Here is a 16968-nt window from a genome sequence, read left to right on the forward strand (position 1 = left end):
TGTTTTATTCGATATGTATATATAATGATGTAAAGTTCTACAAATGCAACAGCAGTATATTAAAAACATACCTTATATCCAATGGTTAAAATACAGTGGAACCTCTCTAAAGCAGCCACCTTCGGGACTGGGACAAACTGGCCTGATTAGAGGGGTTCCACTGTACATAATTAGGAATTATGTAAACAAAAAAAGGACTGTGATTGAATGACCGCTTTCAAGGGGTGACCGAATCTGAGGGGTGACTACTTAAAGGGGTTCCACTGTATATAACTAAATTCGTGTGTGAAGAAAAGGTATGATTTACCCTTTCCTTTCTTTGTATCTGACAGAAATATTCTGTTGTTGTTGTTTTTCAAGTGAAGGACTTGGGCAACTCTCACTAATCAGTAAAACATGATGTTTTCCAATAACAAAGAAAACTTTCTTCTAGTAGATGTAAACTGTATGAAATTTTCCGTTCTACATTTTCAACATTTCCAGAGCTAGTACATAACATCAGTAATTCACCTTTTGAGATTCTAAAAAAAAATCTGATTTCTTGTAAAGGTTGTAATATTTAGATAATGTTTTACCAGATGAAATCTGGTGTGGTGAGTGGTAGTGTCAGTTGTTGTATAACTTGAGGCTCAAAAGTGGTATACAATGATTTAAATTTAGAATAGTCTCAGCTTTAGAGCTGATATTACACAATCCTTTAACTGTATAATAGCTTCCAGATTAGAGACGGTATTATACTATGATATAATTGTGGAATAGCTTTAACCTTAGACCTGATATTATGCAATACGTTTAGTGCAGATTAACTTCAAGATTAGAGGTGATATTATGTAATGTGTTTGTCATAGAATAACTTCAGGGTTTGAAGTAATATTGCGTAATAAATTTAAATTGTCTAATTTACCATGGATACATAAATTTAAAAAAAAAAACAATGAAGAGCCGAAACGCAAAAGGTACTTAATTTAGACTGAATCGAAATTTGTTCTTTACCTTCAAAATTCAGTTGGTATTTGATGGCAGAAAGTAACAAACATGTTTTCCTTCTAGCTGTTTCTGATGAAGAACTTTCTTGTAACACTAATATTTGAGGAATTCTTATAGTGTCGACGCTATTGCCACCAGTATTTACACAACTCTTAGCATTGTCCAAGCATATTTGTTTCCATGTAAAGAGCAACAACTGCAGTGTTTGTGCTAGAATTCTGGTAATCCATTTTTACAGAAACAACAAGCTTTTACTGTAACTATTTGGTGCAACTTGTACGAAAACATGACACTGTTTTACTAGGTCGAATACGATACGACTCGCATCTAGATACCAACAGTTTGTTACAGTTTGGCAATCTTGATAATAAAATTTAATTACAAAGAGATGTATAACGTTGAACGTTTTAATAGTAAACAAATGCAGTTTTCTGCTACAGTTAGTAGCAATTATTATAAAGAAGAAAAAGGATAATCTTGATTTATTTTGTATTTTTCTGGTGGTTACTAGGCTGGTCAAACTGACCGACTTCACCTATAATTAAGATAGTGAATATAGCAGATAAAATAAGAAATGTTATCAGATTAAAAGGTTGAAAGTTTATTTTGGAGGTTTCTGAGATTATATAAAAGAAATTTATTAATATTTAAACGGAGAAAAGTATTTCTAGTCTCAACATGAAAATTGCTTTACACCAGAAGCAGTGATTACTCTGACTCCACATATTAAAACATTAGCTTATAGCAAAAATACTTTACTAAAAATTTCGGATTTTTTTCTGCACCGAAGACTTATAATGTGTACTGAAAGTGTTACGTGAAAGTACATAGTTCGTGTTGTATCGGAAGATGTGTCGATACAATCGTATTAAAGCTTCACGACACAATACGAGTGTCGTATTGTTCTTCAACCACACATCTCGATTTTCTCATAATAAAAAGTGCCCCAAATAACGCACTCGTATAAATGCCTATATAGATCCTATAGGTAATCGACACTTGTATCTTAACTTTAGCATGTCATTATCCCCCCACAAAAAAATCCTTTTTGTAAAAATCTCCAAATAAGACTCATTAATGTTGTATTTTTCATAAACATGTTATAAATAAAAACGAGATCAAAGCAAGGTATACCGACTTGGATCCAGACTAAAAACCAAACCGATTATCACAATACCTGGATGAACTGTTCCAGCCTTCTTTAAGGGCATCGATAGAGCCACTATTAACTTTATGTATTCCCTTGCTCTCAAGTATAAAGCAGAAACAGGAAACCAATCTGGTTGGATTCGTTACATAATTGCAACAATAAGAGCATTAATTGTATATCATCACTATATATATAAATATATACCTTACACTAGACCACAGAAAAAAAATACTTATGTAACCAACCTAGGTGAGAACTCATAAAGTCAAGTTTCACATTCGATACCGGCGGTGAGTAGACAGTGTTTAGGTAAATCAAACATACACTAATGTAATATTTACGTTAAACATACATTTTATTACCGGGTTATTCTTGAAATAAATAAGTAATAACGCATGCGAAAGAACAAACAAACAGGAGATGAAATACAGCCTCAGACTGTGTGTGTGTTTTCTTATAGCAAAGCCACATCGAGCTATCTGCTGAGTCCAGCAATCGAACCCCTGATTTTAGCGTTTTAAATATGCAGGCTTATCGCTGTACCAGCGGGGTATTAGACGGTGGGACAGTGGTAAATTTACGAACTTAAAATATTTTTATACGGAAAAAGTCAAGTAAAATCAAATATCACCTCACGGTTTTCACTTTATCTCACAAATCTAAAAGGTGAAGAAAAAAATGAATATTTGAGTTATTTTAATTCGTGTCTGTCATGTGCGTGGTTTTATTGGGTTCTGAATGTTTGAAAACTGACGATGGTTATGATATGCTACCAGATCATATAGTCAAAGGAAACTGAGCATACATTCTATTTGTAAATCCTGATGTAGCATCCTCATACATGTGTTGTTTGTAGCGCTATCTTCTTTATATTTAAATATAATACGCGGGATGGCCATGCTTTGTAGTTCATATAATGGCTCTGAGTTTCTTTTTTCCGAGCACAAACTTTTAGCTCATAGCTTCGTCATCTCTTAACCGATTTTAGATCTACTTACAGTTTTGAACTCGAGAGGTCAAACCCATTAGATTGATCCACTTGACCATGCCTGAGGTTTCGTACATTAATTTACTCTAACCTTGCCGAAAATAACTTAAATTTGAGGGTAGGCTCACAGAAATCATGATGAGTAATAAAATCGAATCTGATGTACGCGCGCCCCCTGGCGCACATCGAAATAGCTAATAAAGAAGAAGAAAAAAAGATCTCATACATCAATTTACCCTAATCTTGCCTAAAAGAATTTTAGGGGCCGCAGCTATTGAGGATGCCCTCTTGTTAACAAGTGGATAAACACGTTCCACATTAAATGTTTTTTTTCCTTTATTAGATCTTATCTCTCTTCAAACTGTTTGATGTGTGTATGAGTTTTAAAACAAAATTAATGAACATAAATATTGTTTTCGTAGAAAGATACTAATATCACTCGAAACAAGATTGTATTGCTTTCAAAATTTGCTTTCACTCTGCTCTTTTTACTTTCTTGTATACATTCTTGTAAACATATCGACTGTTATTTTCTAATAGATTAGTTATTCATACAAAACAATATGGTGAAATGTGTCTATGCCTCACGTTTCCCGAGGGCAGCCTTAAATAACTGATACAGGGAGCGCCATCCTAACAGTGGATTAATTTTAAGGAAAGTTTGGATAGTTCAGAATATATATATATATATATATTGATAAAGCTATATTTCCTTTTGGCTTGTGGGTCATTAGAATTTATGACCCATTCAGTTCTACGGCCAACATATTCTGAGAATGAATTAAATCGATTACTACCAGAAATAGTAAACTAAACTCTCTTGAGAATGGTAGGCCATGATTGATATACGTTGGGAGTCCGTCTTATTTCAGTATATTACATGTATAAACACTTTACACGTAAGGTAATATCATGTAGTCCACGGAAAGAACTGTTTGTTAAAACCAATCAGTGCTTCATCTGCACAGAATGTGAACACAATGTGGAGATGAGATATCCAAAGTGTAACTAAGTATATGTGAGAATGACCCCTTATCAAGCAGAAAACGTCAAATGGCCTAGCTTTGTTAAATTGGAACTAGAAATGTATCAGATCTAGACAGGATGCAGTAATTTCTTTTCCAACTTTAAACATTAGATTCAGTTGTCCAATCAAAACATGCACAGTCTGTTTGGTTGGTAAAATTTTGCTTGATACTTCAGCGATAGTAAATATTCGTCATCTATGAGATTCATAAGAATTTTGAATGTTTTTAGCAGCTTCTGTTGTATATAAAGTTATTTTTACCTCAATTTTATTTTTACTCTAGTTCTTGGCAACTATTATACATGTGTGTGTGTTCTTCTTATAACAAAGCAACAGCGGGCTAACTGCTGTGTCCATCGAGGAGAAGCGAACCCATGATTTTAACGTTGTAAATCCGGTGGCTTACCACTCTCCCAGCGGAGGACAACAGCTATTACTTACAATGTATTCATAAAATTTATCCTTCAGTTTATTAAATGGATGCCAGGTGGTTCGGACGCTCGACTGGTAATATGATGGCCATTGGTTCGAATACCCGTCACACCAAACACGCTCGCCATTTCAACCGTAGAAACGTTATAAAGTGACGATCAATCTCATTATTCGTTGGTAAAATAATAACCCAAGAGTTGCCGGTGGGTAGTGATGACTAGCTGCCTTCCATCTAGTGTGATACTGCTAGATTAGGGACGGCTAGCGCAGAAATTCAAACCAAACAAACAAAATTAAGTGGGGCTTCAAATAATTTTTTTCGACGCAAAAATGCAGGAGTAAAGTGAAGTCATTTAACACAATAGTTCATTAGTTTAAAACTTCATGTTTTGTCTTACTGGCGTCCTTTTTAGTCGCGACACAGCGGCTCACAAAACGGTTCTATGTTTTGCGTTGTTGTTTATTCAGCTACACACGTTTAGTTCATAACTCTGTCATATCATGCCTGATTTGAAATGTAATTATAGTTTAGAACACAGGAGATCAAATTCTTTTGATTGCCGAATTTCACCACTCCCAGTGTCTCGAAAATAAATTTGCTCTAACCCTACCTAAAAGAATTTCAATTTGAGAGTAGAATGGTACATGTTTTGATGAGTAATAAAATCAAATCGGGTATCTGCCCTTGCTACACCTGGTATTGCTGGCACAAAAATCTATGGCTAATAAAACAGAATAAAAGGTCCCATAGATTAATATACTCTAATTCTCGCTAAAAGAAATTCATGTGCCGCGGCTATTTAGATTTTTTGATTCCCTCTTGTTAACATTGACGTTTTAAAGACCTGGAATAATAATGAATACATTTATTTAACTCTTCATTAGACGAGAAAACATTTTCAATAGTTTTCAAGCTAATTAGAACAACAAGCACCAAGAAATGAAAACAACTTTCTTGGTGTTATATGTGTGGTGCGAACATTATAGCACTTTGAAATTAATTCAATATAATAACTTACATTTCCCAATAGTATTAAGGTGGTTGGTTGCAAGTGGTAGTAAATAACATGAATGCTAAGTGCCTGTTTTAAATATATTAATGTTATAAATGTAATAATTCATTTCTTGTAAGTCTACGATTTAGTTTCAATGATAAATATGGACTACAGTATCTATACTCCGGCAAAAAAATTGTGGTGGAAAGCCCGGCATGGCTAGGTGGTTAGGGCGCTACACGAGGGATATCTGCGCTAGCCGTCCCTAATTTAGCAGTGTAAGACTAGAAGCAAGGCATGAAACGGGCATTAATAATAGGGTGTATACTTTGTTTTGTTCACTGCTGTTGTGGCTATAACACAATATAAATAACCATGAACACGACAGTGGCAACATCTGCAAAGCTATTGCTGGTTTTGAATTAAAAGCACATAATTAAAAATATTTAAGTATGCAATACTATTTCAACAGAAGATGTTTTAAATGCAACGTATTAAAAAAGCTTACTATGAACTTGATTCAGAGTTTAATGCATTCCATTAATAGCTATTATATTGAAGTCAATACTCAAAGAAGTACTAATTCGTAGCAGAAGGGGCCGGCATGGCCAAGCGTGTTAAGGCGTGCGACTCGTAATCTGAGGGTTACGAGTTCGCATCCCTGTCGCGCCAAACATGCTCGCCCTCCCAGCCGTAAGGCTGTTATAATGTGACGGTCAATCTCACTATTCGTTGGTAAAAGAGCAGCCCAAGAGTTGGCGGTGGGTGGTGATGACTAGCTGCCTTCCCTCTAGTCTTACACTGCTAAATTAGGGACGGCTAGCACGGATATCCCTCGAGTAGCTTTGTGCGAAATTCAAAAAACAAACAAACGTAACAGAGCGGTTAAAGATTAGTTTCATATCTCCAGGGTAAACATAAACATTCTAGACATGTATCAACTGAATATTTTCGTCACGTGTTTTTTTTTCGTCATAGAAATATAACCAAATATGTCATCAATTTTCAACTTTCTCTGCTATAATTTCAACACCCTTGGTAATAACATCACAAACAGCCCATTTTAAAGAATTACACTTAGCAACAACTAAAACAAAATTGTTAATTTTGAAGGTAATTATTGATACGAAGGAAATTAGAAGACAGCGTGGTATTACCTCACATTATCAGAACATCTTACGATTTGTTGAAACAAAAAAACTAGGATGAAATGGCTTGGCGCTACTTTAGACTATTCAAACATCGTGCACTTTGGTCTCTTCAGTCCTAACATCTAAAACAAAAAAAAATCAATTCTGGCAATAAATTAATTATTTGTCTGTTTTCGAATTTCGCGCAAAGCTACACGAGGGTCATCTGCACTGACCGTTCCTAATTTAGCAGTGTAAGATTAGAGAGAAAGCAACTAGTCATCACCACCCACCGCCAACTCTTGGGCTGCTCTTTTACCAACGAATAGTGAGATTGACCGTCACATTATAACGGCCTTACGGCTGGGAGGGCGAGCATGTTTGATGGGACTGGGATTGAAACTCCCGACCTCGACCCGAGTCGAGCGCCCTAACTCCCTGCCTATTCCGGGTCTATGAATTAATAGAACATTGAACAAGAACCAATGAAATGCTAGGCAGGTGTGTTTATTTTGACAAAGAAAACATATTGTTTATTAAAGATGTTACAATATTTTTCTCTTAAAGAAGGAAGAAGTATTCTGTCAGTTGTTGGGTTACTTTGCTTTCAATGTTGTTTATGAGTTAAGTATGGGTTTGTATAGTCGTCAATGAGTTTCAACAAATTTACTTTTGTATTACATTTAAACTGAATAGAAGGGCAGTATATTATGGTAGGAAATAGAATCAAACATGAGAACTGACTGTCATTTTATCAGCAAAATGCTAACCTAAGTTCCAAAAGCATCAGGTAACAGATCATAATGTTCAGTCAAGTATAGCTTTCAGCTATTGCTCTCCTAATGCCAACACAACGATCCACTGGTCTTACCTATTGAAATACTGAAACACTAAAGACAAAACAAAATGAGAGAAACTAATTGATTTATATCACAGATAAACCTTTCTTCGTTGTAAACGTCAAACGGGCCTATAGTTACTCTCTATTAATCAGTTTAACAGACACAAATACACTGGTGTGTACAAAGAATAGTGTAAATTAATTTTGGCTGCTGTTACGAATAGAAGCGGTTATTGTACGATAATCAGTTTTTGTATATATTTACACATAGTTTAGAATATTTCCATAAAAATGTTTATTATAATGTGCAAAGCCACATCCGGCTATCTGTTGAGTCCACCGAGGGAAATCGATCCCCGGATTTTAGCCTTGTAAATCCGTAGAGTTACCGTTGTGCCAGAAGGGGACATCAATTATAATACGAACTTTGTTAAGGTACTCGACTCGTAATCTGAGGGTTGAGGGTTCAAATCTCTGTCCCACCAAACATGCTCACCCTTTCCAGCCGTGAGGGCGTTATAACGTGATGGTCAATCCCACTATTCGTTGGTGAAAGAGTAGTCCTAAAGTTGGCGGTGGGTGGTGATGACTAGCTGCCTTCCCTCTAATCTTGCACTGCTAAATTAGGGACGGCTAATGCAAATAGGCCTCATGTAGCTTTGCGCGAGGCCCGGCATGGCCAAGCCCTCGAGTAGCTTTGTGCGAAATTCCAAAACAAACAAACAAACAAAAAGCTTTGCGCGAAATTAAAAAACAAACAAACCCTAAACATCAACTTATGCACAAAAGTACTAAGCGGCAATGTTGAAGACACCTGTAGTTCAGGTATAGATATTCCTAACTTAATTTTAGGCATCAACCTGAAGCAAAGTTTAATAAGAAAAATACCTTATCTGCGAAAAAATAAAACTAAAATCGTTGTGTCTCCTCCAGTTGTTTTCAGTTTTAGGGTTGATGGATATTAATGAACTCCTCATACAACAATGTATATTCCTTACAAAGTGAAATGGAGTTAAAGAAATGCAGGATGTTTGCATCTCAGAGTTAAAATGCTGTACGTTCATTGTTTAAAACATATTTAAATTTTCCTATTTTCCTTTCCACGTGAGTATGCTATATAACTAGTGCTTTCTTCCTTTCTTAAAGACCCGGCATGGCCAGGTGGTTAAGGCACTCGACTCGTAATCTGAGGGTCGAGGGTTCGAGTTTCCGACCCACCAAACATGCTCGCCCTTTCAGCCTTGGGGGTTTTAATATGGTGCGATCAATCACACTATACGTTGGTAAAAGTGTAGCCCAAGAGTTGACGGCGGGTGGTGATGACTAGCTGTCTTCCTTTCAGTCTTACACGGTAAAATTTGGGACAGCTAACGCACATAGCCCTCGCGTAGCTCTGCATGAAATTCAAAACAAACAAACCAATCCTTTCTTAAATAACTTTAATGTAGGCTTATGATGCTGTGAGTTTTGACCATTTTTGTCACTGCCTTTTTTTTCAGGTTTTTTAATACCCACTGGTTTTTTATTTGCATTCAACAAATACTGATGGGTTTGTTTATTTGTTTTGAATTTAAACACAAATCTACATGATAGGCTATCTGTGCGAAATTGATGTTTTGTTTTGCTGGTTAGATTTACACTTAGATTTGATACTGCGTTTGTTTTTCTTGCTACGTTAATGTATCATATATAAATATATATAATCTAAGATCGCCCAAAACACCCTCTAATACCTGTTGTTTTAGGGGCCTCTCTCACAACTTTTGATAATTGTCTCTTTTCTTATATCCTAGAGTTAAGTTAAGAGTCTACGTGCAAAATTTTAATTTATATAGTGATACATTTTGACAAGAATTGTGACTTACATTGGTTCGTTTTACTTTATCTGTGCTCTGTCCATTTAGAAGGATAGAACCCCGAAATTTTGTGTTGAAGTTGAAGATCTTATCGCTTATCAACTGGGGGATAAAAAATGAAGTACATTTGGATACAGAGATCCAACTGAGAACTGCTATATAGAAACAGGATCAGCTTTCATAACCTGAAATAAAGAGGAAATTTAGCAAACTGTAAAACTGGATACTATTTATACTTTTGAATTAAGATAACCCATGTGTATAATTATTTAAAGTTCACATTTATAAAGTGCTTAGAGTTTAGCCGTCGCTACTGTATTTTCGTAGCTACACTGAACTGATAATATATATGTTTATCTTAAAAAGGTATGCAGCTTTATCTTCAAGCTTGACATATCTGGGAACTCTATACTGATCATCTGAGAATCTAATTGAAAGCCCTCTCATGGCGACATACATCATTTAAATGTATTACATATAATTTTATTCTATTTAATTTAATAATCTATAATTATTTAGGATCATTTACTAAGCACGTGGTATTCAAGTTACTTGAAGAGTTAGTTGTTGATATTCGGAAAATTTATTAAGTAAAACTAATTTACAAATCTCCTTAGAAAAATCAAATAATTTTTAGTTTAATAGTGCATAGGTAACAAGCCTTATATCCATGCTAGTAGAACTTGTTATGTGAATTGTAAAGTAAATATAGAAATTCAAAATCAAAGCACTTTAAAGTTAATTTTAGGCCTAGCATATCTAGAGGGTTAGGGCACTTGCAATATAATGGCCGCGAATCACAGTCACATTAACCATTTCCTTCTAGCCGTGGAGGCGTTATAATGTGGCGATTAATCCCACTATTCATTGGTAAAAGAGTAGCCCAAGTGTTGGCGGTGGGTAGAGATGACTAGCTTCCTTCCCACTAGTCTTTTACTGCTAAATTAGGGGCGGCTGCCACAGATAACCGTCGTGTAGTTTTGCGCAAAATTCAAAAAATTCCAAGCTTGAGGGGGGAGTTAACTTTAATATCAGGTTTTTCCCAAAAACGATATTGAAGATTTTAAACCTCAGAAAGTCTAAATCACGATAAAGGTAGTTAAATTCAAGAACAGCGGATATCCAATTAACAAAAAATCTAATGAAAGTTATTCTTGGCTCAATAATTACATCTGCCAAACTCTTAATGTCATTATATTTTATGCTATAGTAGTGACGAAAGGCATCAAAATAACGATCAGCGAAACGGTACATATGTGGTTGAGGCATCAAAATAACGATGAGCAGTCGCATACAGTAACGATCAGCGAAAGTACAAGTTGTTCGTAGTCGCATATGCGTCCCAACAGAAAGTGTTCGTACACCTGCGTCCCAAATAGTTTTTTGTTCATAACTTAAAAAGTGTCACGTTTAGGCTAATAAACGTGTGGTATAATATAAATATTATACTAACACACATCTATATAAAGTTGTTTGTGAATTAAACGACAAATAAACTGTTTATAAACAAATAACCAAAAATAGGAGAAGCAGAAAGTGTTCGTATATTTCAGAACGTGTGAAAAAACTGATATTCCCGTAAAAAATTTGTTTAGTTTGGCGAATAAACTACATTATACCATTCCAGAACTAGACACTGGGTTCATAATTATTGGAATTTAGCCAGCAAAAAATGTACTTCCGGCAATTTAGTGCCGTCTCCGTCATTATCTGCTTGGTCAGCATGGCGAACAGGAAACAACTGTCCAGTGATTTAAAAAAACGAATTATTGTAAAATACAAGTCTAGTGTGTCTCTTTATGGTATTGCTACACAACTTAATGTGCCAAAATCTACTGTTCAAAGCATAATTGCCAAGTTTAAGCTTACAGGATCAACTGCTAACCTCCCTCGTTCCGGACGCCCCACCAAAATTCCAGAAAGAACCAAGAGAGAGGTTCTTAGAGAAGTTAATAGGAACTCTCATTAAACACGTAATGACATACAGAAACTGGTAAGGGAAACTGGGGTTGAAGTAAGCACCTCTATAGTTACGAACATGTTACGCTCTTCTGTGTTCAAAGCATGCCGTCCTCCATATTTAAAGCCTGTTCATTTATAAGCACGATTGAGGTATGCAAGAAAGCATGTAGATAAACTCCTTACCTATTGGAAGAGTATTTTGTAATCAGACGTGAGTAAAGTCGAGCTTTTCGGCCACAATTATGTTCGCTATATTTTCCGTAAGTAGGGGGAACGAAATATTCCAAAGAACACTGTCCCTACAGTTAGACACGGAGGTTGCTCGATCATGCTATGGGGTTCCTTTAGATATTCTGGTGTAGGGAGCCTTCACCGCGTCAACGGAATCATGAAAAAAAGAGTACGTTGATATATTAGGCACTTATATCAAGAATGATGCTCGAAACTTGCGGCTTGAGCGTCGTTGTATCTTCCAGCATGACAATGACCCTAAGCACACCTCGAAATATGTACAATCCTGGTTACAAAGGAACCATATAAATGTTCTGGAGTGACCATCGATCTCAATCCAATTGAAAACGTTTGGCATGAGTTTAAGACTAAAATTCATCAGCGTCATCCGAAAAACTTGCAAGAGTTGGAGATCTTCTGTAAAGAAGAATGGAAGAAAATACCAGTCGAGTACTGTCAAACGATCATGGAGGTCTATGAAGAGAGATTGCGCCAAATAATTCACCTGAAGGGTACACAACTGACCATTGAAGTAGATGCATGAACACTTTCTGCCCCTCCTATGTTTGGTTATTTGTTTACAAACAGTTTATTTGTCGTTCAATTTACATAAAAATTTACGTAGATGTGTGTTAGTATAATATTTATAATAGACTATACTTTTATTTTCCTAATCGTGATACTTTTTAAGTTATAAGGAAAAAAACTATTCACGACGCAGGGGTGCAAACACTTTCTGTCGTAACTGTATATATATATATGTATATGTTTACTTCAATAATTATTATTAATTAGACATTGCTCACTGATAAAGCTAAGGGCTTAATAACAGTTTATAAAGGTTATTATAACGGGACACATTGGAAACTCATATGAATATAGTATTAGTAATTTGGATCAGGCTCATATGAATACAATGGAATCACTTATTAGTTGCTTATACGCTAACTTCCTCGTTCAGGTTCATATGAATACAATGGAACCACTAATAGGCTTATACGCAAGATATTTTGCTCAGGTTTACACGAATACAATGGAAACACTGAAAGGTTTAATAATGGAGAAGTACGTACCTCCTTTAAAGACATAGTACTAGTACTAGTTTTATATATGACTGTAGTAGTGTTGTGCTAGTTGTCGTTTTAAACACTCTTTCACAACATTACGCTCTTCAAACAATTTCCCTGTCGGGAGTTAGCAATGTAACAAAATCTTTAATTTTTATAACATACAGACACTACTGAAACGTTTTCGACTATTACGTGATCTAAATTTGTTTACGTGAAAGGTAACAAAAGCTTGAAAAACACAAACAAGTTAATATTGATAACTAAGCCGACCTTTCCACTGTTATTTGGAAAAATAAAATTCTTCAACTCTTAGAATGTTTAAATTTGGCAATGTCTTATAAAATATATAGTAAATGTGCTACTCAAGGAGCGACTCAGTAAATATATTCACGAAATATTTTACACAGTGGAGAAGTATAAAACTTGTCTCGATTTACTTATGTAAACTTCCCAGTGGCACAGCGAAAGTTTGCAGACTCGCACTGATAGAAAGAGGATTGGCAGAGCACAGATAGCTCATTGTGTAACTCTGTGCTTAATTCCAAACAAACACGAGAAAGTCTTTTTATATTAACACTGCTGTCTTCCTCTAAACACTATTATGTTTTTTTAAAAGAAATAACTCATGTTTTTTTTAACTTTCTTTTTCCGTAAGTGTATATGTTTTTAAATTGAGTATAATCCGTGATGGTCCCTCGCTAGTACAGCGGCAAATCTACGGATTTACATTGCTAAAATCAAGGGTTCGATTCCTCTAGATGAACTCAGCAGATAGCTTGATGTGGCTTTGCTATATGAAAACATACACACACATAATCCGTGATATTTATTTATTAAGACAAGATACCAACAATATGCGGGTTTTCTTCTCCATGCCCCGTTTTCCTCCACAATATTTTGTGATGTATACAAATCGTCCAGATCTCATGCCTTACAAAGCTCTGTTTTAACAACCATTTTGGTTTGAATATTAACCCACTGCACCTTTGTTTTCTTCTTGTCTCTCCTCTTTTATAATTTGCTTTTTTCAACTGATTGTCCATCAGGAATCCGATTTTAAGAATAAACTGATATCGTGTGATAAAAAAAAAAACATCAGTCACATTTTTCCGCTGCATGCTTTGTAATTAATTGAATATTTTATTTTTATTTAACTTTCTGTTGCAGAAAGAAAACTCTTCATTGGAATGCTGCCTAAGAAATTAAACGAAAATGACGTCAGGTTGATGTTCTCCCCATTTGGTTTTATTAAGGAGTGTACCATACTTAGGGACGCTAATGGACAAAGCAAAGGTAAACATTTGTTTCATATGTTTTCATGGAACTGTGCTAAATAGGGAGTTTTAATGATAAAATACTTGACGACATCCGACAAAACAGTTTGAACCAATTTTGTACTCAGATCAAAGTGTATAATAAAATGTCAAGATAGCATTTCAATGCATTTGAACAATAAGTTTTAAACAGATTCCTCGAGTTCCCTTCCGGAAACGTTGGTAATATTTTATTGTGTATCTTACATTGCTTAGTGGTTAGTGTGCAGGGCTGCGTATCGAAAAGTCCATACTACAAGACTGCTTTTCAGTTAAGAGGAGCCGCTTAGGTAGTGGGTCGTGTTAACTGGTTGCTCTTTATCTGGTCAGTGATGTTAGCTTAGTGCCAGCTATGCCTGAATGTTGGGGTCTTTGGCCTAACCATTTAACTCAAGTGTCGTATAAGGCGCTGTTAACGGTGAAAATAATCAAACATGTACGATACTGTGTGAACACTACTATCAACACTTTCGCCTCTCATTAATTAGAAACTAAAAACACTAGCATTTATTTTAAGTCGCTGTGATTTATGTAATTTCATTAAAACAGTTTAGCCTCAGTGATATTATAAACATTTTACTGATTTGGTATCTTATTTTACGAATACGTTCTTGAGTAAAATCTCTTTTAAAGATTAGCTGTGTGTGTTTGTTGTCGTTGTTTAATAAAGTGTAGCAGACTCTAATTCCTTACCATTATAAAATAAACTCTTGATAGGACACTCACTGTTTAAAAGACAGTTTAAAACTCAAAATATGTATTAGAGTAGATGAAAGACAGTAGAAAAGAGAACGCACTACAATTTGAATGTTACACCTACAGCGCACCCTTAATCTCAAACTGCGAAAACGTTTTGCGTCAATGGATCACGAACCATCAATTTTCTGATTCACAGTCCGATTACATTAACCACTTAGAGTTGGACCAGAATAAATGTTAAGAGCACAAGATAATTATTCTAATCTTTTTGGTATTCAAAATGATTATTCCGAACTTAATACTTTAGAGATTTCTCCGGATAATTTCAATGGCAAAGATTATCATATTTTATCTTTTCAGTATTGTCTGAGTATGTCGTTTATGAAGGTACATAACTGCAGAAAGATTATACAAATGATTCTTCTTCTATGATAACAACTAAATATATAAATTAGAACTACAGTTCAAGGGATGCGGCGACTTCATTCTTAAAATCGATTACTTTTGTAATCTGAATCTAATTTAATTTATTTTGTGATACAAATTAGCATATGGTACATTAACGATATACATTTGTCTATTTAAAGAGTATGGAGAGTTGATAACTTTAGAAAGACAATATTTTAGTTTTCACTTATCTGGGCGTGGCCAACGAAGTGGAATATTCGTATATGCGTGATTACAGTGAAACATCTTTTTCAGTCTTTAAATATATTTTAGAATACCTTAGTATTAAATATGAATAATGCGTCTGAAATATGCAACAAACGTCAAATATAAATAAAATTTGTTGAGAAAATAAACTAGCTCAATTTTACCACTGTCACAGTGTGACATTAAAATTAAGTAAAACACTTGATACAACTTATCCCACATTCGTTTATTTATTGTTAAACACAACACTTCATAATAAGCTGCCTTGTTCTGTCCACTGCGAATATCTAAACCCCCGATTTATTTTAGAATTTTCACTCATCCACCTGTAGTACGGGTTAATTACACCTTCTGGTAAAGAAATGCTTTTTAAAATTTAAATTTAATTATCATGTAAACAGGCCGAGCGTGATCTAGTGATTAACGTACTCAGCCTGTGAATCTGAGGGTTTATGGTTCACGTCCCCTTTGCGTTGTAATGTTGTATTATAATTGAAGTCAGTACCAGTGATGTCGAGAAACCCACTTGTTGAGAAATTTATATGAAAAAATGGCTCGTTTGAGTTGAGAAAATATTTTACATAGAAGAGCGAACAACGTTTCGACCCTCTTCGGTCATCGTCAGGTTCACAAAGAAAGAGGTAACTGACCGGAAGCTGACCACATGTTTGAAAGGGGTTGTGTGACTGTGTGTCGAAATGTAGAGGGCGGTATTAGATGTTTGAATATATAATTTTATTTATTTTATTATATTAATATAGGTATAAAGGCGTATGAAGAGGGCGGTATTAGATGTTTGAATATATAATTTTATTTATTTTATTATATTAATATAGGTATAAAGGTATGAAGAGGGCGGTATTAGATGTTTGAATATATAATTTTATTTATTTTATTATATTAATATAGGTATAAAGGCGTATGAAGAGGGCGGTATTAGATGTTTGAATATATAAGGCGTTCATACGCCTTTATACCTATATTAATATAATAAAATAAATAAAATAAATAAAATCTATATATTCAAACATATAATAATAATTATATATTCAAACATCTAATACCGCCCCTTCGACACACAGTCACACAACCCCTTTCAAACATGTGGTCAGCTTCCGGTCAGTTACCTCTTTCTTTGTGAACCTGACGATGACCGAAGAGGGTCGAAACGTTGTTCTCTCTTCTATGTAAAATATTTTCTCAACTCAAACGAGCCGTTTTTGCATATAAATGAAGTCAGTACCACTTTTCTTATACTTCCCACTATCAAATACGGTGTTACCCTGAAAGTTGTTCAAACTCCAATCGCCAATGAATAGTTGAGTTAAATCCATTCTGTTTGTGTCACGTGTCTAAAACAGAGAGGTGCTCAAATCTCGTGTCATTTAAAACAGGAAATTCTCTAGTATGCTTTCTTTTGACCTTTTACCGATAAATAAACACAGTACAAATATCAGAGTAGAACGCAGTACTTTTAATTAATCTTAAAAATGAACGTTATTAAATACAGTATATCTATATCACAGTGTTTGTATAGTAGGAGTTACTATAATCTGTTGTTAGGAGGTTTCATGCTTTTAATTTGTCTTGATAGCTTAAGCACACTAAACTAAAGTTTCGTAAGCCCATGAGC

General features: G+C 34.8%; 1 protein-coding gene and 1 long non-coding RNA gene across 5 annotated transcripts in view; one reads left to right on the forward strand and one right to left on the reverse strand.

Annotated features, from left to right (window-relative positions):
• LOC143235166 (CUGBP Elav-like family member 2) overlaps window positions 1-16968 on the forward strand; it is a 115457-nt gene that overhangs the window by 40883 nt on the left and 57606 nt on the right. For all 4 annotated transcript variants that reach the window (XM_076473058.1, XM_076473057.1, XM_076473055.1 and 1 more), the window contains exon 3: window positions 13837-13962. In XM_076473058.1, the coding sequence (XP_076329173.1) occupies window positions 13837-13962 (126 nt within the window). The remainder of the gene's footprint in view (window positions 1-13836; window positions 13963-16968) is intronic.
• The window catches only part of LOC143235167 (uncharacterized), a 30891-nt gene that overhangs the window by 13384 nt on the left and 539 nt on the right, over window positions 1-16968 (reverse strand). The window contains exon 2 of the long non-coding RNA XR_013018955.1: window positions 9416-9591. This is a non-coding gene — a long non-coding RNA (uncharacterized LOC143235167). The remainder of the gene's footprint in view (window positions 1-9415; window positions 9592-16968) is intronic.

This window comes from Tachypleus tridentatus, chromosome 12, assembly GCF_004210375.1.
Source record: "Tachypleus tridentatus isolate NWPU-2018 chromosome 12, ASM421037v1, whole genome shotgun sequence".
Lineage (NCBI taxonomy): Eukaryota > Metazoa > Arthropoda > Merostomata > Xiphosura > Limulidae > Tachypleus > Tachypleus tridentatus.